At 38.2% G+C, this 23,458-nt stretch overlaps 1 protein-coding gene across 15 annotated transcripts in view; it reads left to right on the top strand.

The window, feature by feature from the left end:
- CTNNA2 (catenin alpha 2) overlaps positions 1 to 23,458 on the top strand; it is a 462,204-nt gene that overhangs the window by 349,412 nt on the left and 89,334 nt on the right. For all 15 annotated transcript variants that reach the window (XM_064419032.1, XM_064419026.1, XM_064419024.1 and 12 more), the window contains one exon: positions 13,960 to 14,112. In XM_064419032.1, the coding sequence (XP_064275102.1) occupies positions 13,960 to 14,112 (153 nt within the window). The remainder of the gene's footprint in view (positions 1 to 13,959; positions 14,113 to 23,458) is intronic.

Raw genomic sequence — 23,458 nt, 5'->3', positions numbered from 1 at the left:
GAAGGGACCCTAATACCCATCTGTATCCAACACCCTGCCATGGGCAGGGACACCTTCCACTAGCCCAGGGTGTCCAAGCTCCATCCAGCCTGGCCTTGGACACTTCCAGGGATCCAGGAGTGGCCACAGCTTCTATGGGCACCCTGTTCCAGGGCCTCCCCACCCTGACAGGGAATAATTGCTTCCTAAAATCTAACCCAAGCTCCTCAGTACAATTTAAACAAGGAGCTACTGGAGAAGGTCCAGCAGAGGCCACAAAGATGTTGAAGGGTCTGGAGCATCCCCCTTATGAGGAGATACTGTAGAAGTTGGGCTTGTTTAGTCTGGAAAAGAGAATAAGAGGGATCTCATAAATCCATATAAATATTTCCAAGGCAGAATGGTGCCAGACTCTTTCTAGTGGTGCCCAACAGGACAAGGACCAATGGCCATAACTAAAACACAAGAAGCTTCAGCTCAACATGAAGAAGAATTTCTGCACATTGAGGGTGGCAGAGCACTGGAACAGCTGCCCAGGGAGGCTGTGGAGACATTCCAAACCCACCTGGACACATTCCTGTGTCACCTGCTGTGGGTGGCACTGCCTTGACAGGGGGTTGGACTGGATGATCTCCAGAGGTCCCTTCCAACCCTAAAATTTCTGTGATTCTGTAACCCTGCCCTCTGGCAGTGTAAAGCCTTTCCTGCTGTCCTGTCACTCCATGCCCATTCCACAAGTCCCTGTCCAGTTCTCTTGTAGCACCTTTGGGCACTGGAAGGTGCTAGAAGATCTGGAAGCCTTCTTTTCTCCAGGCTGAATCAGCCTTTCATTTTGAACAAGCTGGAGAAAGCACTGGATCTGATAAGAAGTTGTGTCAGTTGGCAATACTGGGAATCTCTTTTTCCCACTGGTATGCAAGCCTGTAGTTAAAAAAAAAAAAAAGACAAAACCCGAAAGCTAAACAAAGGCATGTGGTACACCAAGCCAGGCCAGCAGTGAATTGGTTCATTCCAATTGTTTTGTTAATTTTTCCTCAATAGGAGGAAAGAGAAACACCAACCCAAGAGTTCAAACGCCACAGGTAACCCCAGAGCAGCAGGAACACCTGACATTTTGAACATTGCAGCTCTGGGGTGACACAGAGAGAGAGAGGCAGGCAGGACACACCAGAGGGTTTGGCCACAGCCCCTGGAGCACAGCTCAGAGCAGCAGCAGCTGTGCTGTCACCACCACTGTTTTGCTGCCACCACCACTGCCGTCCCACCTGCTGTCCCTGCTGCCACCCCTGAAGCTGAGCTGCTTCATTCTGCACGAGCCACTCGAGGTGGAATAACCAAAACCATTTGTTTTGCCTTAAATACCACCCAGCTGTGCTGCCATTACAGCAGCCTGCCTGGATTATTTAATTTTTGCCTGTTCATGGCTTCCTGTGCCTCCAAGTGGAAGGAATTGGACAGAAATTTTTTTTTTTTCACCACCAATTCTCAGTTTATACTGGAAATTATACTGTCATACAGCTGTTAAGGAGAATTCATCCAACTCCTACAGACTGAGGTTTATGTTATTACTAAAGCTGCTTAGAAATACTGCATGAAATAAATTCTCCACAGAAAAGTATCATTTTCTTAAAAAGTGGAAAACTTCCAGAAATTATCCAGAATTTTTTTTAAGAAGCCTGAGAGCTTTGAAAAGTCTAGTGTGGACTTTTTCCAGTACTTTCCAGTTTCCAGTTTTCATTTTGAAAATTATTAACTTATTTTTAGCCTAGCATTGCAAATACAAATATTTACATAAAAATAAATATTAAAAATTAAACCCTCATTTTTAAAATGGCCAAGGAGACTTTCCTTTGTTTCAAAGAATTTTGATGGTTTTTAAATTTTCATGTTTCATCTGAAAGTAGAAAAAAGAAAAAAATAAAAAGTACTGTTTCTTTTTAATATTGGATTTCTGCTTCTCCTTGCAGTTTTAGGCAAGAAAACTTCTATAAAACATATATATTAATATGAACTGTGGAGTCGAAAGTCCTGAAATATCTGCATTACCAGTTGCATTTTGATAAATTCTTTTGAACATTTAGTCTGACAACCTGGGCATTCACTTTAATGGAGTGAACACATAAATTAATTTTACTTTTAGATATCTAAATTTCTGTATGCAGTATCAAAAATGGGTTTGTTTTTTTTTTTGCCATCTGATTATAGTTTTGTGGCCTTTGTGTGTTGTTGGGTAAAATCCAGCTCAGGTTTTTGGACAGGTACACAAAAAGCAGAATAACATCAACATCCTCTTAGTAGCTACATACAGGTAGTGGTTTTGAATATGGAAAAAAGAATTCTTCATACCAATGTCTGAGGCAAAACATTCCACTTCAGCACTTATTTTTATCAAAATTGTGCTTTTTCAGATTGTCTTTTCCAGACAGCATCCTACAAACCTCTGAGGAACCCATGTTGTGTAGACACAGGACTGAAATCCAAAATTGTGAACATCTAAATTAATGAAATTCTGTTTCTCTAGCATTGTGCTGTCTGTTTAGGGCTTTCTACAGCAATAACGTCAGGTCCTTGATTCTCATGGTTCCTCCCATTTTCTCACCCCCATCATTCTCCCTTCTCATTCCTCGTTATCTGAGGCTGATTTGTTACTCCAGGGGAAATGCAGAGAGTGATGGGCTGCTTTTGGCTCCTGCTCAGCTGGTACCTCTGTGGTTACTCTGGCCAGCCAGCTTCTGACTTCACATAAGGAATTTCCCTCCACAAGACACTGATTTGGGTTACCCTTCTCCTACCCAGACAATTTTACATCAAACTCCAGCTATTCACCATTTTTAAGATATTTTCTCTCTGTCAGATGGTTTTAAAATTGGCCAACTGATTAATATGTGTTTGAAAAATAAAAGGGCAGATTTGCTGTGATGGGCATCATTCCCTCAGAACACAAGTCCAAAAAGTAAAGCCCAGAGCATGGTTCTGTTCTCCTCTGCTATCTGCAACTGCACTAACATTGGAATTGTATAACCATAGCAGGTTACTATTCATAAATAAACCCTTTATGTAATTTCCACAGTGCCACAGAGCTTGTTTTCCTATACAGTTTCCCAAAAATGGCTTTCAGGTGTATCTGGGGTTTGTCCTTGTTACTAGTGATTAAATGAGAGCTCCTTGGTAGGCTGAAAGCTGTAAGAGAGGTTTTTGCAAGGCTTCTGCATTGGTTTAGATGAATTTTCCCTCTTTCTGATGGGGTAGGATTTTGATTGCTTCTTTTCTGCTTTTTCCAGTAGCCACTATCAGTGTCCTAGGAATGGGGACACACTTTGGGGTACTCAGGATCAGATTTGGCCATTTAGGCATGATCTAATGTTAACAGTGACCGTGCTGTGGTGTCTTTCTACCAGGCACACACTCTGCAGAAGCCAAATTAAAAAAAAAAAAAATCCAGGTGATATTTGCTCTTTTTACACCTCTAATCAATTCTTTATGTATAATGCAGTAAGTACATCCTTTCACATGACCCTTATGTATATTTGATCAGTCATTTACATTCCCCTGTGCTAAGCTGGGCTCTTGCAAATTCCTCTGTAAGACACTTGGTGGACTCTGGGCATGATTTTCATCAGCCTGCTATCAGCCATATTCTCTAACATCCCTCCCTTCAATCTACAATTATTATATTATCTTTTAGTCACAGAATACCCTGAGTTTGAAGGCACCCACCATGATCATTAAATCCTTGATGGTATTGTTTCAGTATTAGGCTGCAAGTCAAGCTTGCAAAAGCCTAAAGCTTGATGAGACAAATACCTCCTGTAATTTATTTGTGCAAATTTGGTAAAACAAAGACCTTGGGGACAACGCCTTGATCATACTCAGTTTGTATCAGATTCATAGGTCTCTGAAAGGACTTGGCATTTTCTGTCCTTTGTTTAACATGGGTTCCACCAGTTTGAACTACATCCCAGGCTGCAGTGTGTTCTTAGGCTTATTTATCATCTCTCTCTGTTCCTTGAGCAGCAGTGTCTCCATTTGCTCTTTCTGTTACTCTCTTCCACGTAGATTAAGTTGTATTGCTGTTTATGAATGCTATTTAGGGTAAAAAAAAAAAAGTTTAGCACTTTGAAGCCTGCCAAAAATTGGTGTAGACTCTAGAAGGACTCTCAGAATAAAAAGCATGAATATTAACTCATGGAATTAGACTGATGGGACACCTAAAACTGAAAGAATGTGTTCTGTTGGAACAGATTTTATCACACCTAACCCATACAATGTCAATTATATTATCGATAGACACATATATAAGTTTTCAGTCTGTGGGCTTAAATCTCTATACTCAAAGATATGCACAGGTTGCTTCTTCACAGAATGCAAATGCTTTGAGGAAAACACAGGCCTTCCTCCAAAAGAGGAAATCTTATCATCCTGTTATTACAGCAAAGCTGCTGTCTCACACCCAGACCAGATGACTTGCAAATGCTGTAGGGAGGGCCAGCAGCACCTAGAAATTAAATCTTGGTGCTCTAAATCATTATTAACTGATTTAATTTTTTTTTTGTTTATCCTCTCTTTACTGTGCTCTGTGAGGATTAGCAAGATTTACTGTCCAGTTTTAGAAGAATAATCTGAAGCTCAGAAAATAAGTTGCTTTTGAAGGTGAAGCTGCCTCACTTGAGGTATTCTGTGCTGTACCAGCATTAGGAGGTGCACAGCATCTGAATATTAAGATATGAGCCCAAGGGAAGCATAAGGGCTCAAAAAGCAAAACAAAATCTTCAGTGGAAAACAGTGAACCCAATTCTAAATCAAACTTAATATACAATAAATAACAAACTCCTTTCAGCTTCCCAAAGATAATGAAGAGCACACCCAAAGAAACAAAAAACTCATACTTGAGGGCATAGGGGGAAGAGGAAAGAGAGAACTCTGAACATTCACACCAGCTGATGTCAGTTATAGAAATCAGGTGGTGAAATAAAAGTGGTTTTCCTTCAGCCTCCCTGGCAGTACTGGAGAGTTCATCTCTGGAGGGTGTTTCCAGGATGTGTTCTGTGTAAGTTCTTTATACATTGGGAGCCATGAACAATCTGATTCCTAATTGAGGCCCCCTGAAGGTAGATTTGTGTGAGGAGCCCTTTGGCTTTCCAGCTATCCTTAGAGCCAGTTGATAGTGCAGCAATCACTGGGGGGGCTGGGGAACTCTGTTCTCCTTCTCTGATGTGCCTTTTGTTGCAAACAAGAGTACATTGGGTAAGGTTATAAATCCTGAAGGGGGCTTTTTATTTTAATTCAAGATCTGTATAATTTAAATAAGGGAAGAAAACAGAGAATTAAATAGTCACAGACCTTCCCTAGCTCACAAAACACTGTGTGAGTTTGTAAGAGCTTCTGCAGTGTTCTGAAAATGCAAAACTTCATGCAAGTGTGAAGTAGTAGCAGAACATCCAAGGAGGTTGTAACTTGAGAATTTAGTCTGGCAGTAATGTTTATTAAGATTTATTTTGAAAAGGCAGAGTTGAAGCAAGGTCACATTTAAATAGATGATCAACAGGAGTCTGTGCTGTATTAACCAAGGAGAAGTTTTTGGCTGTTCCAAGGGGAAGTGCAGTGTTATTGCTGAGATTACCCCACTCTGTTGCATGAAAGTACATCTTGACAAAATGCTGGCATTTTTTAAAGGGAGCCAGCCACAAATTAATCTAAACCTCTTTGAACCTAGGGCCACCTGTGGTATCAGCTCTTGCTTGTGAGAAGCTCAGCACCTTTTCCTTGTTGCTTAATAGCTTTGATTTTCACCTGCAGTGACTCCAGTGCTCTTGAATATGGAAATGTGGAAGTTGGCTTCCCAAAAGCAGTCTATCAAATGCTAGTACAGATTTATTTCTGTGCCAGGGCTACATGTTTATGCCTTGTACTCATTTAATAGAGGTGCACTGCATTGTGTGTAGTTCTTTTCTAGATTTGTAGCTGTTTTCTAGGTACAAAGGTGTTAGGTTGGACTCTGATGTGATGCTGGCTTAGAAGGCAGATGTAGCAATGCCCCACTTGATGAAGTCCTGTGCTCTTCCAGCTTCCACTGAATTTATGGCCCCAGGATTAGGGACACGCTAAATGTCACCAGCATGGTCTGGAGGAGCTGTGAGCTTCTGGCATGCTGATCAATACTTTTTGTCTGCTCCCATTTGGTAGAATAACTGGAGTATTTACTTCAGGAAAGGACTTTTAGTAAAATTTTCAAACATCTGATCTAAAGAGTTAGGGAGAATGCTGTTATTTGAATTACATTCAAGAAGAATTTTGATTTCAACTTTGAATGCACATGTCTGTGTCTCCCTCAAAAAGCACTTCTAGGTGTTTATCACTGTGACATTGAGGTTTTTATGGTGCTCTGAAGTGCTTCAGAGGAAATGGAGAGCGCTTTAATACTGCTGATTTACTCTTTCAGGTCTGCAGTAATTTCCTTACTGCCTAATTATAAGGCTTGGATTAATTTATCTACACATAATGTTTACTGATGCACATATGGTGCCATATTTCAGGAAACCATGCCCTATCAGGTAGATTTGGGTAAGGCTGCAGTATGAAACAGTTTCATCAAACAAAGGAAACTTTGAGCTGCAACATAACATTCATGATGGATTTTTTTTTTTTTTTCTGGCAAAAGCCTTGGTGTAGTAACTATGGCTGCTTTTGCTTTTTGAAATAGGGGCTTGATTTTATCTATTTATTTTTTCTTTTTTTAACTGAAGTCACTTTAAGTGAGCAGAAAGTTGGCCTTTCAAAGTGCCTTCAGAAGAATTAGGAGGCAGAACTCAGTGGCAGCTCTATTGCATTGGAAGAGATTACTGTACATAGTTTGTGCATTATTCCTCAAATACTGAGCCCTCATAAAACTTCAGATATTTCAACAAATCCTTGTGTTTAGAAGATGCCTACCTCTCTAATCACTGCAGAGGAATGATTATGGATTTTTTTAAAAAAAACCCTTTTGATAAAAAACACTGTAAATGTGGGAGAAGCTCATGGAAGTGTGTAAAGTGGCTACATTATAAATAAAAATACCCACAAACTAGATTAAAAAAAATAAGAAAAAAAACACAAGAAATGTATTTCAAGAGATTAATCTTGGTAATTGTTTTACATAAAGAAGCTTTCACTGTTCTGTAGTATCATCTCAAGAATGACCTGTAGTCAGATCAGCTAAAGGCACTTAGAGAAGTTCGGATTCATAACAATACCTTCAAATGTTGGTGCAGTAGCATAAGTTAGGGATCATTATAAATGTGGAGGAAAACATAATCCTTTTCCAAAGACTTCTCTAATTCCATCTTCCTAATGGCTTTATGAGCAGTGGCACAGTACATAGAGTTTAGTTGCCAAATGGGATTTCAACATTATATTTGTTTCTTAATTGACATTAATTTTGTTCACTAACTCTATTTCTAAGTGTTATGAAATATCTTTAATGTTATGTTCTACTTGTAATTAAGCAACCAGATATAAAAGGTTAGTTTCCAATTCTTACTGTGTAAAAATTACTGCAAAGGAGAAGAAAACAAAGTATAAGTGAAACAAGAAAAAAGACAAAAAACCAAACCCAAGAACAAAACCCAGACTGATATCACTGCTGTAAGGGCTTTTTGAAAGGCATGGGTGATAATTGATAGTATCAGATATCAATCATCTCTGTCCATTGGGCAAGATCCACTGGTGACTTTGAGTGACTCCTGGACAGGGTGATGAGAAATCCATTTTTGCAGCACACAATCAATTTTTAATCTTGTTTTAGCCATTGTCTGGCACTTCTAGAGACAAGTCTGCCCAAGAGCTGTCATCAGCTTCCACTGGGCTCAGTCTCTAGGTCTTGGAGAAGCTGAAGACAATATTTACTATGCCAGGCTGTTCCTGCAGCTGGGTTAGGTAGGACTGCAAGTGTGACACGTGTGACATTTATTGTATTAAACCTGTAAGGCTTATTGGATCCGACTGCTCACAGTGAGGATAACTTCATTATAAGTTTTGGTAGAAAATTTCCTTCCCATCTTGACCAAATAGCTATTTCATCTCCCCAGACCAGCTTTTTCCCTTTTATTTATTTATTTACTGTATTTGGTTAAAAAACCCCATAAAGCTCCAAAGCTCTACTTGATTTAAGTATCATTTCAACAGGGCCTGAGACAGTGAATTAAGCTACACAATAGATTGTGGTTCTTTGTTAAATCTTTGCATTTTTAATCTATTATCTCTATTCTTCCTCATTACCCTCTTCTTTGTTCCACCTCTTTTACATCAGACTCTTTAAGTTTGCACTTTTGGTGACATTGTTGATACTTTTCAGTCCCCTTCAGTTTTCACAAGGTTATTTTTCAAAGTCTTATCTCTTTTTTTTTTTTTTTTTCCTCTGCTGGGATAACCTATAGGTTTTTTTCCCTTCTTTGTTCCTACATGCAATTTCCTGTTCTGCAATTTCATCCTCCCACATTCACTTTATCACAATTCTACTCTTTCAGGTCGTACATAATGCAAAAGTTAATCACTGTCTTTTCACTTCTGGGTTATTTTGACTTCCATAATGCTTTTCACTGTCTGCTCAGTTCCTACTTGTATTTCTGGTTTTCCCACATTTTTCATGGGAATCTCTGTACTGTCCTCTACCTGTTAATCCCCTTTATAATTCTTTATTTTTAGAAATAATAAGTATTTAATAGAATCCCAGCACTGCCATTGGAGTTGGGTCTTTATTGTTCTATCCAGACATGAAAGAGTTCATACCCTGATAATACTCACATGTTTGGGGGTATGTGGTTATCATTCCCCCAAAAATATAATTTTTTTCTCTGCTTTTTATTCACTAATATTGCTAGCAAGCCTGAGGCTTGCCCTCAATGAATTTTTTTTTTTTTTGAAAAGGCAGTATAAAGTTTTTCTGTCATGAAAATTGATAAGCAATCTACCTTAGACCCTCAAAAAAACCCCAGCAAACAGACAAACAAATTTAAATCAATGGGGATTAAGTACCTTAGCACTTTGTAACTGGGTTCCTCCATGCTTTGGGCCATGAACTATTTTGAGAAATCCTTTGTAGTGGCCTGTGACTTGGAGGAATGTTCTTTGTGTGCTTTTCTTATACTCTTTCAATTTTTAGTAAAACATTGTCACTTCAGCTTGCTTTCTGTTAGCAAGTTCACCCCAAATCTTTTCCTGATTATGGCTGCTTCTCTGTAGAGAGATGACAGCTCACGCATTAAAAATATATTAAGAAGTTCAAACTGAAAGGGAGCAGGTTTAGATTAGATTTTAGGAAGAAATTCTTCCCTGTGAGGGTGGGGAGGCCCTGGCACAGGGTGCCCAGTGAAGCTGTGGCTGCCCCTGGATGTGTCCAAGGCCAGGCTGGACAGGGCTTGGAGCAGCCTGGGACAGTGGAAGGTGTCCCTGTCCATGGCAGGGGGTTGGAACTGGATGATCTTTAAGATCCAGGCCAATTCATGATTCTAGTAAGTATTACCTGTCTTTGTAACAGCATTTCTTCCTGATTTCTCTTTGGCTCAAATCTTACTTTTTAAATCTTTTCTATAGATCTGTAGTTTCAGTATCCAAGTGTGATACGTGTTCTAAATGTTAGTCTTTTTGCTGTTTAATCTGCCAAGACATAACTGGTGGTGTTGCTGTCCCCATCCCCCAAGTTACCATTCTTTGGTCACCTCCTACGTGACACAGTCTGCAGAATTGACTGAGACTTTCTCTTTAGCACCAAACTGCAGCAGCTTCTAATGGTCCCTGCCTTATTCTCCAGAACTCAATTTCACAGCATATTGGAGGTGACACACCTTAACTGCAGTGGAGAAGGCTTTATTTTCATCCCTTTCAATTGAATTAATGCCTGTTTGGGAGCTCTCTGCAGGTGCAAACTGGAGCTGGTTGCAACACCTGTTAAATGGAAAATGGTGAATAAGGTGCTCCTTGGTAAACTTTTGTTACAGGCAGCTCTGCACTGCCAGGCTTTATAAAGTTTAACAATCTGTTGGAGTCATTAATCTCCTGCTGTGGCTTTACCTTCCAGTGGCAGGATTAGACATTTAATTCTCTACTAGACTGTAAGTAGCACTGAGACATTTTGGTTCTAAAATTGTTATATAGCCATGGAAAACATCGTTTTGGTGGGCATTTAACCTCTTTGAGCTCAATTATGGCTGTGAACTGACAATGATAAAACAGCCCTAAATAGTGCTTAGAACAGTAGAGCATGATGCTATCAAAAACAGCAACTTGACTGCACCATAAACTGACAAAACTGACTGAACTGGAAAGGCATAAAATCTGCCTGTGCACCATTCATGCTTTCAAAAATATTTGCAGGTCTTGATATTTTCCTTCTATATTTTTTGTTGGTGTGGCAAATTTATTAATCTGTTAGCTTTATGTACATTAATAAAGTTTTCTCTCTGACAAAATGAATTAAGCAAGACCTTAATTTAACGTGCCTCCTCCTCTAATAAATGAAGTTTCACATGGTGGAATTTGTGCTTTGAATTCATCTCTAAATTAAAAATCCTGTGGGGGAAAAAACCCTGAAGCGTTGTCTTACAAGTAATAGTGTATGTCATAATATTTACATCAGAACTCAGCATAAATTAAGGCGTTGCAAAGGCATTTGTTAATGCAGGTGCATGAGCAAAGCCCTGGTGCTGATTTTGGAATAAAACACCACGGGCTTTTGCTGCTCTCTAATTCAAGTCACAGCCTTCTCCCATTCCCTTCTGAAGTGACATTACCTGGATGAAACTGAAATCTCTGGGTGCACAAGCCATCACTTAGACTGGACTTTGTTGCAGTATGCACAGGAACACACAAGATTGCTTTCCCAGTAGTTATTTACCTTGATGAATAGCCCTAATTGGATCAAATAGACTGGTAATGGTGAGCCAGTACTTTTAAATGTCTTGTCTTGTGCCATTAATATTACCTTGTCATGTATCCATTTGAGCTCCTGGATGAATGTCTTGCCTTCATACTGCTGTCACATTTAACAAATGGTTTTGTCAAGTCATTCTTTACAGCTTGTGGTGAAGGATGGCAAAATTTGTGGTCTCTTGCGTACATTAAACCTGTTAACTCTACCTTTCAACTTCAATGCAAGGACATCCTAAAACTCAGATAACAAATTCCTAAAGAAATTATAGTGCCTGTTTACAAGAGGGGCCAGAAATATCCCACTGACATCTATGATTAACACAGCAGAAGAAAAATGGAATGTATTAATTTTGTATTTATTAAACTTGTGACAGTCAGAATTCAGACTCTTTTTTTTCAGCTGCTGCAATTATGAACCTCAGAGTACAACACACGGTTACCATTAGAAATGAGATATCCATTTTAGTCATCCTTTTGATTCAGAAAGAGCTCTACTCTATATTTACTATGGTAAACCCCAAATTGCTGGTTAGCTGATGCTCTTGCTGTCCTTTTTATTGATTTCTGGTATGCGGTTGTAGGCTGAAGATATTTAACAGTGATGAAAATAAGCTGCTTACTGAACATCCTGAGACTGCTGTTACAATTCCATGGGGCATATTGTTATAACCTGATCCATAACACCACATTACCTTGGATTAAAAATTGAATTGCTGTTCATTGAATAAATACAAGCCTTGGAACAGATCCCTCCTTATGGCAGGACACAAACAGGAAAGTGTTGGTGCTCATTTAGCATTTAAAGTAAGGGGTTTTAGTGCAGTGGACAGCAGGTTTTCACTGGCATATATTCAGCTTGAGCAAGTGGAATTTTTTAAGGATCTTTCACTGAGAATGAGCTGGAAGCCACATGGAATTTTAAAAAGCTTGGTGTGTTCCTTTGGAAATGCCACCATTTGGCCTTTTTTGATACAATGGGCATCAAACTCTAACTATGGGCACACAAATCAGGCATCTGATCTGGAGATTGCCAGATTACACTCTGGGAAATGGATGTCTGCAGAGAAGAATTATGCAAATTTATGATGCACCTTCTCTGGCAGTATTTCTCTCTTAATGCTGGCTATAGGTGCAACTACTGATTTAATAGGGAATCACAGGCTATCCTGAGTTGAAAGGGACTCACAAGAATCATTGAGTTCAACTCCTGATTGTCCTTGACAGAGCAACCCCAAGAATCCCACCATGTGTCTGAATTCTTAAGTTAAAAATTTTTATAGGTACTGACTGGAAATCTATCAACCTTATAATGCAGGGTGCTGTGCTGCTGCACTATTCTCTGACACTGAGCATCTTAGAATATATTTTCTTCTTTTTCTTACAATGTTTTGATGTATTTGGAACAATATTGTTATTTATATTGAGATGGTACCTATGAAAACTATTCATGGATCAGAGTCCCATTGTGTGAGATGCTGTGCAAATAGACCCAAAGCATGGTCTGAAAGAGCTTTTAATGTAAGAATAAAATAAGAGTCAGCAAGTGGAGGGAAGCAGATTGATGGGAGAAAAAATAAAGAGTACAAGATGGAAATGTAATAGGTGGTAGCAAACACACACCAGCTTCCAAACTGTTGTCAGGTCTCTGATAGATGATTCTTTTCTTCTTTTTGTCTTCTTTCCTCCCCCTGTTTGTATGTGTTACTGAGTTAGCTATTCTGAGTGCCTTTAATCATTTTGAAAGTGGAAAAAAAAAAACTTTCCAGGTTGAATCTGAGTAGAATTAATTTTTAAGGAGAATTGAGAACTGCTTAATATGTTGACTGTTTCAGTTGTGATGGAAATAAAACGAATGCCTCCTACAAGCACATATATGCTATTTTGCTTTGCTTGTTTTTACTGCACCACTCAGGGAATGAAGGAAAATATTCAAAGTTAGCTTTCTCCTTATTCAAATAGAGCTGAGAATTGCTGTCATCAAACAGCAAATGCATCTTGGATTGTGTATTTGCAGTGTCTGACAATAGGCCAGTTTTCAGTGTGATTGGGTGTTTTGATGGCACCTTGTCTAGATAAAGCTTTCTTGTCTGGGCTGCAGAATAGAGAAAATTACCTCTCTGGATGCTTCATCTAACTAAAAATGCATGATTTAAGGAGACTAATGGGTACCCACAGCTCCAGGCTGAATAGCTCCTAGCTTCTGTTTGAGTCCACACTTTTTCATTCTTAACAACCCAAAAGCTGGAGAAAACATAATCAAGATGTTTCTGATCCACTCTTGCAGAGCAATTAAGCTTCCAGGAAGAATTGTTTAAGATTTCAGTCATCTTTCTGGCTGTCTTTCAAATTTTGGAGAAGTTTGACATTAATTAGTGGTCATTAGCAAGGTGGGAAAGAGTTTAGTGATATCATTCTTACAGTAATATTGTTTCAAATAGATGTTTATATGGACTAACAGGTGTTAAATCTTCAGTAACTTCTAAGGTGTTTTTTTTTTTCTTCCTTTAGAATAAATTGGAATATGTTTTCTAATCTGCCTGGAAAATGCTAAAAAGGATTTCTGTTTATACTTCTTGGAGCTATTCAAACGGGAATACAAAGCACAAGGCATCTGCTACACAAAATATTAATTATTGCATGGAATACTATTCACTGGAGGAATTAGAGAAGGCTTAGAAATATTCAGGCTAATATTTTTTAATGGTTGCTTGGAGTTAAGCTCCTTAATCTGTATTTGGTTTTTTAGTGAGCTGAACTGTTTTTTCAAGTAGTGTGGAGCTTTCAATTCTCATCAATTTGCTATGTCTTACATGAGTTATCACCATCATTCTGTACAGATCCATTCAGGCCAGTAGGATTAGGTGTATGTCAGCACAAATCCCAGGAGGGGTTTGCAGAGCCTAGGCCCTCAAGTTTTTAATTTTGCTTGCTGTAAATATTGAAGAAAAGAAAGCAAAAAAATCCAAATTCCTGCATAACACTGCAAGATGCAACACATCAGTGTTTCAATATGAACAGTGGGAATGCGTGCTGATAAATGTCCTTTATTTACTGGTCTGCTGTCCTTTGTCACAGCTCCGGAAGGCAGTGATGGATCACATATCAGATTCATTCCTGGAGACCAACGTCCCTCTGCTGGTTCTCATCGAGGCCGCCAAAAGCGGCAACGAGAAAGAAGTGAAGGAATACGCTCAGGTCTTCCGTGAACACGCCAACAAGTTAGTGGAGGTAAGTGACCTTCTTGACACAGCCAGATTTCCATCTGGCACCTCCAGGAGAGGCAGGAAAAGTTACAGACTGGGTGAAATGTTAGAGGTGTTTTCCAGGAGTTTTGGTCGACTTCATACCGGTGTCACCCCGGAAATGTTTGGATGACGGGCAGAGGAACATGCTGTGTTTTAGTAGCTCATTAATGTAATTGAGCATGTTAGGAATGGTGTGTCCAGCAGTTTGTCACAAGACACGAGCAACAAGAATTACATTTCAGTTCAGCTTCACTAACAGTACAATTGAGCTGAATGTCTATGAAGTACAAAGCCAAATCAGTGCTTCACAATCTGGTCCTATCCAAGGACTGCTCTAGACTTAATTATTTGTCAGTCTGAACTGAAATAGGGAAAGGACCTACAGAGAAGGCACAGCCTTAAGAACATATATGGTGTTGAAAGGTCTGTAGTTAATATATATATATATATCTTTATAGTACCTTCTCTTTCTGAGGAGACACACTGTAAAGTCAACCAGTGACAATTACAAGTCTCCAGGGATGATATTGAAATAGCTTTATTCTACCATAAGGAGTAAAAAATGTAATGATTGAAACCTTGGATACTCATGGAATGGACATCTAATACAATGATGATAATGTTAATTTTGGTTTGCCCTCCAACAGGCCAAGAACTATGAAAGGTTCTTGTTTTCGAAGATAAATATAACTCAGTGATTTGCTCCATAACACTGTGTGGCATTTTTCTGCAGTCGCAATGTTTTGAAGGCTTTGTAGCCCCTTTGCAACATATTTTCTTGTCACACAATGTGCTGTTTAGCAAAGGGAAATGCAATTATGGAACTACTGATCTGACAGATACTGAACTATACCTCTGAATGTCTTCTGTTAAAAGAAACATCCTAATTCTGTAGAACCTGAGGCAAAGAGTCAGGGTTCCTTGGTTAATATTGACTAAATCTGGGTAGTTCCCTAAAAAAGAAGTGTCTGGATATGTTTTTACAGTGGGTGTGTGTTTTCAAATGTTTTGGAGCATCTCATTCTTGCCATGTACCTAACAGGGAGTCAAGGTACCTTATTGTGCCCTGGAAATCTGGTGTTTGGTGTAGTACTTAAATTGTAGGTACCTAAAGGAGGGTCTTGGTGGTCTGAAATTTCTGTACAATACTGATTCCAGTAAGGTTTACTGCTGCTGTCTGCAAGAGGATCACAGGGCTGTCAGCAACCTTCCCTCCCAGCCCCTGTGTATATGCAAAGATTCATTGCTGCCTCCTTGTGACTGGAGCTGTGGCAATGAAAAAGAAAATAGCTGGTAGGTGTATAAAGAGAGGGAAAAAAAAACCCCCAAACAAATGGAAAACCCCTCCACAATGTTTGTTCATAGTTATATTATAGTGGCAGTGGAGTTGTAGGCATATATGCATGAACATATGTGGGGTTAGTATTATAGCAGTCACATCCTCCACAGATTTGCAGAAAAGTGTTGCAATGACAGGTCTAATAGCATTATTTAAAAAGTTAAAAATAGCTAAGTAGATATTTTAAAAATATCATAAGAGGTAATGCCATAAAAGGAGGAAAAAATATGTTTTAGGGGTGTAGTTAAAAAAAAAAAGCCAGAAACTCCCTGCCAGAAAACCCACAACTGTAATGGGAAGAAGAAAGAACTATAATGCTGTTAAACTGTCAGAGGGAGAGAATTTAGGTTTATTCTTAGGAGGAAATTCTTTACTGTGAGCATGATTGAGACCCTGATGCCCCCTAAAAAGCTGCCCCATCCCTAGAAGTGCCCAAGGCCAGGTTGGACAGGGCTTGGAGCAACCTGGGCTGGTGGAAGATGTCCCTGCCCATGGCAGGGGGTGGCACTGGGTGGCACTTTAAATTCCCTTCCAACCCAGGGCGTTCTATGATTCTTTGGAACCAAACATAAAGCACAGTTTCAATTATTTAATCTCGGCCTTACATTACATTAGATTAGTATTTTAGGCCAAACTGAAGGTTGGTTAATGATTTTTGACATGTGGTTAGCTTGCTCCCCACCAAAAAACAACAATTTTGGTATCAATAGATGTCTCAGGCTAATACCTAATATTTTTTTATTCCATTTAGTTGTTCCAGACTATTAGAAGCAGATTCTTAATTGAATCCTATATGTCTGTGACAGCTGCTACTGGCTTGTGGGTGCATTCTTACTTTTTTCCAAGGATGTTTTTTTTTTTAAGTGGATCTTGCCCTATTAGTAGTAAGAACTATTTCTGGTTCAGGTAAAAAGCATCTTGAAGAAATGAATTTCTAGTGCAAGTGAAATTTTTAACCCTAAATTTTAAGTTCATCAGTCTGCAGAAGCAAATACATATTTGGAATATATTTATGTCCATTTCATACTAGATTTTTCACTTCAAAGAGCTTCATGGTTTTTACTTACTCATGCACAATGGAATCTTAGCAGATGGACTTCTCTGGTTTTGTGGGTTAAGTATCTTGCAAATAGTAAAGTGTGGTTTAAAGATGAGCCATAATCAAGTGACTATGAAATGTAAGATGCTTTCCCAGGCACGGGGCCAGAATTGCTTGCTAAGATATGCAAACACAGCTCTGCTGAAATGCGTGGAGTTGCACTTGCTCATGGTAGAGGAATTTGGCACTGCCAGTTCAATACTGTGAAAAGTCTGTAGTATTAATCATTAATTTTGAAATCTGAATCTGAATTTTTTGGATGTCCTACCAAGCTCAATAGGCAGCCTGTCAAAAGGTTAGGAAAAAATAATACATGTTTTAATATTTCTTTACAAGAAACCTGCATTTTTCCAACCTGAGGGGAAAAAATTGCACTTCTTGATATTTGTTGAATACAAATGGCAGAATTTTCTCTGCATAGCTAATACATTTTTAAATATATATTTTCTCAGCTTGAGACTTAATGAGGTTAAGTTTCTTACATAGTCCATATTCCAGAATATTTAAATCTTCTCTCAAAAGCCATTTTCATTATATAATATTTTCCCTTCCCTACCTCTTACCATAACATTAATAACAACAAAGATGGATTGTCATTATTTGAGACATTCACTGACAGCTAGATTTGTCTATGGGTTTTGTTGGAAACACAGAGTGAGGTGTCACTTAACTGTAATGTAAATCATACACAATAAATCAAATTGTCAGACAGATTCCAGGGGTAAATCGTAATAATATAATAAAACAGAATTTAGATGTACCACTCCAAGCTTGGATGGGTAACTCTTTTCCTTGCAATGTTTTTTCACAGCTATCTCTCAATTTTTTTTTCTGTTTTCTGAAACTGAGGTTAGAGAAATGATGGTGCCTTTCCAGGTCATGATCTGTACCTCATGAATCTCTTTATGTTTTTTAAGAAATTATCTCCAGTGACTGATAGTAAATGCCTGAGTTGTAATGCCAACTTCAGATGTGACTTTGGGAAGTTTAACATTTAACTTCTCTACCCAAGCACCTTCATTAGTAGCATAAGGTTAATGACAGATAATTCTAATATCTACCACACAAAAATCCTGACTGATAAATCAGCTCAGATTTATTCAATGCATCTATCAAAGCACTACAAAGAAGCTAATTAATTATTTTTCATTCTTCTGTTTACTAGAGGTTCTTCGGTTTAACTGTTGGTTTCCTGGACTGTTTCTTGAAAAAATAAATTATTAAATCTAACAGATTTTCCTGGTTGATGAATTTCAGCATCCAGTAAACTCTTAAGAGCCATGGTAGCAGGCTGTTCAGTTGGAATTCAAATTATAGTGGATTGGGTCAGACTTTCCATTCTCAAAAGGATGGGTAAATGTCCAAGAGATTTTCTACTAGTTGTTTCCCTTTGGAGAGTTTTAATGCTTTTATGGAAATACTTCACCATTTTGGTGGTCAGTGAACATTTCCAAGAGTTAAACTCAATTGCATTAATCTTATTTCCAACAAAACCTGAATGAAGGGGTGTTTTCTTCTTCAGTATGAGCTGATGAAGCATCATATTTTAAGCACTTAAAAATCAACTTTTCAAGAGTCCCTTACTGCTTTTCAATAATTGATTTTTATGAAGAATTTTGTGGAGCCCACATGGATCTGTCTGTTTCACCTCATACGAAATTAAAAGATTTCTGGAGACATGATAAATAATCAAAGTTGCCTTGTATGAACACCTGGCCAGTGGAAGAACTGAGTTAGGGAATGATCTGTGGTGATTTAAAGTGGATATAGTGAAAACACATCAATAATATCATGAGGTTGGGTGGTAATTTGTAGCAGATGAAATCTAACGGAATCATTCTGGTTTTGGTTTATTGTGTCTCTGTCCATTAAGTTTGCAGGAGCCTTTATTAATTTTCTCCATGTAATTGCCACTTTGAAGAGATAATTCTAACACCTACCACACAAAGGTGGTAATGGGGTTACTTTGGGACAGTTAGGGGCTTGGGGTTTTTTTTAATTTTGCAAAAAAAAAAAAGAAGAAGAAAAGAGTTTCAACTACTTTATGAGACACAATTCAGGCTACCTTTCATTTTCTAAGAATTGTATTACTTGGAGCTTCCTAATTCAGACTGATTCGAATCTTTCCCATGATAAATGTGGAAACAGGATTGCATGCTGACGACAGAAGGGGAGGAAAAAAACATTGTCAATGTGCACAGCACACAAAACAAAGAGCTGGGCCTGCTCAGTGATCCCTTCTTAGCTCATTTGGCAATGAGAAAAAAGGGGCAAAATTGTGAAAGAAGATTTTACTCTGGTGGTCGACAATGGATTTAATCTCAATTTACATCAGCATTAACAGAACTAATATCCAAACCAGTATTTTTTTCTTTCCAGAAATAACTCTCAGAAAACCACAAAGATTATTTGCTTCATAAGAAATGCAAAACTAGACTTTCTCCTAGGGAGTGTGAAGATCATCTGTGTAACTCTGCAATGCACCTGAGGTGGATGCAGTGCTGGGTGTTCACGTGTGGCACTTCAGCTCCTTCCAGGAGGCACTAGTGGCCTTCTTAAGTTATAGGTGACAGTGTTTTCTTTGTGCTTTTGTAAATGTTGTATAAATTCATGAACTGACAGATTTTAATTTAAGACAGACAGAACCCAGAAGAAGAAGTCTAAGCAAAAAAAAAAATTGGCTCATTTATTTCTGCAACTTCAGTTCAAGGAACAAAGACTGTTCCTGCTGATATTTTCACACGTACTTGACATGTTCTATTCTTTTTTTTTTTTCTTTTTTAAGTGCACACTGCTGCTTCATCAGAGTGCACACCTAGCTGTTTGCTTCTGATGATGGAGAAAAAGTGTCAATGTTCTGTCATAGCTTCTGCATCCAACTTGCACCCTGAAAAATCTGTACATCTTACAGACTGATCAGCTTGTACTCTGCATTTTTCTTTTAGCTGACATTTGAGCTAGTTAAGAAGTACTGTTTAGGAGGTGGTAATCCTTGCTTCTAATCAAGGAGTGTTAAGAAGGTCATAGATTTGTTTAATTCAAGCTCTTTATCCAAGTTGAGAGATTTTATTTGAAATTAAAGCTGTGAGCTACCTTTGTGTCCTAATGTTTCATCTGCTCAGTTTTATTTTCCATCCCAGACCTTTCTTCCCTGTGTGTGCAGCAGGTGTTCCTAATTCCTAGTAAACATCAGGATTGTACTGACGTAGCTAAAGCCACAAATCCACTTATTTGCAGTGAGAAAATGAGAAGTCTGGACTCTGAGTGAAGTTCCTGAGTGCCTTCTGCAGCCAAATCTTATGTGTTTGTCCTCCTTGGAGGGGTGAATGCTTTTGAGGCAAAATGAGCTCCAGTTCTTTCAGGATAAACTTTCTGGTAATGCAGAAAGTTTGGTGTGGGTGAACTCTTTATCTCCTTTTTGTACTGACTTTAACTACTGAGTATTGATACTCCACTGGGGTCCATGCCAGCTTCATCTTCTGGTGTCTCAATTAATGCTGAAATGGAATCAAAGTGCCTTAGACAAATTGAGACACAGAAACAACTGCTGCTTTGTGACTTTTAGAGCCTCTGGTGTTCCTGTCTCTGAAGAAGGTAGGTGATTTAAGGAGGTAAATACTCAATGTCTGCATTGTCAAGACTGGTTTTGTCCAGAAGCCAGCGCTGCTTTCAGGCTGTGAGGGTCCAACTCCAAGGCTTGGCCAGGGAGCAGTTGCAGAGCCTGTGCTCTGTAAACTGCATTGCTGACACAGAAATAGGGGGGAAAAGAAACAATTGGACATGGGGAACTTTGCTACAGCAGATGCTGATCCATCAACACCTGCCCTTGGCAGATTTCCAGTAAAGCCAAGGAATCCAGGATGGCTGGAAAGGGGAGGAGCTCCCTTATCTTATGGCTTCTTTGGCAATATAACTCTGTCCCAAAATTTCTTCCTACCTATCAACACCTGAGTAAACAATCACACCAGAGGCAGTGAGACTATTGCTGTATATACAGTGAAATTATTCTCTTGAATAATCATTTTCTATTAATTTATCCCTTTTTTCTTAGGCTGCTGCACTCTTGCATTTCACAGCAGCACCAAAAGGGTTGAAGGATAATTTTATTTGTTCACACGTATTTCTGTAATGTAAATAAGAATCAAATGCTACATGAAGTTAGCAACTTGTGGGTAATGATGATGGTTTTCTTCCTTCCCAGGAGAGTACAAGATTAAAAATTAAATTTGAAAAAATACTAACTGGGAAATTGCTGCAGAATCCCCCATGGCAACTTGAAAGCATTTTTAGCTTTGGGACTGTAAACATAAAGCCAGTGCTGGGCTGGTTCTGTTATCTGATTTCTTAAAGGTCATAATTCATTAACAAATTATTTATCATGTGGTTTTACACCTTGGAAAAAAATGCTGGAGGATTTCCTATCAACAAAAGTGTAATGCAGACACTTCTTCCCATTTTTTTCTGTAATCCTTTCACATATTTATGTGTTCTCTATTACTTATTTTCATGAGAAATATCTGGTTACCTCCTTACATCAAAACTTAATAATTTCCCAGTATTTTCCAGTTACCTGATTTTTTTATAATTAACTTTTAACCGTTCTTATTTTAGGCCTTTTTAAAAGAGATAAAATCAAATTACTTCCTTTGTAATCACCAATATTTTAAAAATATTTTTCTAGTGAATAATTTCTTCTCACTTCAGTCTGATCATGCTCTGTGCTGTGTGATTCATATTTTCCCAAAATAACAGGACTCCTACAAACTCTAGTATCCATTTATGCCTACTATCCCTTACAATCCAATCACAGCACGGTCTCTGTGATCAATAACTTGTTAATAATACAATCAAGAGCACTTGGTACTTTTGTTAATGAACGGAATGCAGAAATTAAGGATATAGCTCCTCCAAATCAGTTGTTTGAGTTTGTAACCTTAGTATGCCATGGTGCAGTACAACATCTGGCATGCTGGATGTTCAGAAATTATGTTTTCTATACAGCCCCAGCTAATTACCCTCTTTCTTTCTTTTTTACTCTCATATCCTATTTGGTACAGTGTTTTATTTGTGCTCTAATCAGAACTGATGTTTTTCTCTTGTGCTTCTTTAAAATGGGTACCTCAATGTGCCTTCTAAAACCTGTGTGTTGGATAAATTCTTGCTACTGAAAACAGGTTAACATTTTATTACTCTGTAAAAAGTTTAGCATCTTGGCCTTTGTTCTGTGATTTATTGGCAGGGTTATATTTCAATCACTAAATATTAGCACTGTGCTTTTTCATGAGCATCTTACACTGTAAGAGCTCAATTAAATAGACTGTCCTAGAGCACAAAGTGTGAGAGAAATAATGGGAGTGGTGGGCAATGAAAGGATGAAATACAGGAACCTACACTGTTTTTCCAAAGTTACAACAAAATAGGAAATTAAACAAGCAGCTCTAATTAGTGTAGAGAAAGGGAATTTGTCATTAACAATTGAGCCATTTCAGGGAAGAAATGGAGGGGGAGAACTATATACAAAGTCAGAAAGTTCAGTAAAAGCTGTAAGTAATTCTGAGGAAATTGAAAAAAAATCATTTACAAGGAAATTGTGAGTCAGAAATATTGGAGAGCATTCAGACCTGCTCAAAAATGAGTAGATATCCAGAGAAAATACACGTCAAAGATTTGAGCACGGAACAGCATGTTTAATGATGGAGTTTTGAACTGATGCAGAACAAGAAATTGTAATCCTTTATCTAGAAATTATCTTGAACAAAAGTTACAGCATTTTTGGTTTAAAAAGATTTTGCAAGCAAAATACAAGTGTCAAATATTCAAATGCAGACCACTGAGTAATAAAATTGATTTGTTAATTTATTAATCCAGAACAAAATATGCATTTAAATCACAGTATCAAGAGACTCTGGAATTGCACTGGAGTGTCTCTGTTGCTACAGCTGATGCAAGGTGTGGGTCATAGTGGATTTTACCTGGTTTTTCCCCTCTATCCCATTAGCTGGATTCTAGAAAGCATCGTGGTTATGGTAAACCAGTCATAGATATATCCCACATTGCTTCTTTTGTGTGTTTTCCTAGAATCCCAGGTGTTTTCAGGAATAAAAATGCACTTTTTGCCATTTTGAATTGGTTCAGTAACTATTGTTGTTGTGTTTTGATGCCAATAGTCTCAGCCTTGAATGGCCTGTGCAGCTCTAAACTACTTTTCTGTCAAAGCAGATCCTCAAGATAAGCAGTAGAGTCAGATAAACCATGTCTTTGTTTCCCTCAGGACAGTTGTTGTTTGGACAAAATATTCATCTCTTGCTGGAAGCTTTTGCTACAGAATTGCATGAGGGAAATTTTAGGAGAAATCAGGATGGTGATATGAATGGGCACAGAGCAGGCTGTGGGAAATAGTGATCTGGGAGAGCTGCTGGGGTTTTAGGGTGAATTTTCAGTGGCTTTATTCATACCTGCTTGTAATGCTGCTGCTGAATGTCAAGCACATATGGGGCTAGATATTTTTTTTATCTTTTTTTTTTCTTTCCTTTTTTTTTTTCTTATTGACTACCCATGGATTCAAGAAGAAAATTCATCATGTCATGTAGATATGGATCCAGAAAGAAAGTATTCTTAGTCAGAATTATCCCAGGTGAAAAGTTGAGCTCAGTTATGAAGACATGTTGGAAAGCCTCATAAAATAAAGAGCAGCAAGCTCATTTAGAAAATATCTAGATATTACTGAGTAAAATACCATAAGCCTAATAACAAATCTCCCTAGTGTTTGAAAATTTATTTTTTACCTTAATTAAATTTTCAAAGATAAAACAAACCACCTCACTATTGTGTTAGAATAACATTATGACAAGTCTGTGGATCAGGCTTCACTAGAAAATCTTTTATGAAATA

This window comes from Passer domesticus, chromosome 4, assembly GCF_036417665.1.
Source record: "Passer domesticus isolate bPasDom1 chromosome 4, bPasDom1.hap1, whole genome shotgun sequence".
NCBI classification, from domain to species: Eukaryota; Metazoa; Chordata; class Aves; order Passeriformes; family Passeridae; genus Passer; species Passer domesticus.
The sequence above is the reverse complement of the archived record's forward strand: the minus strand, read 5'-3'. Positions and strand labels throughout refer to the sequence as shown.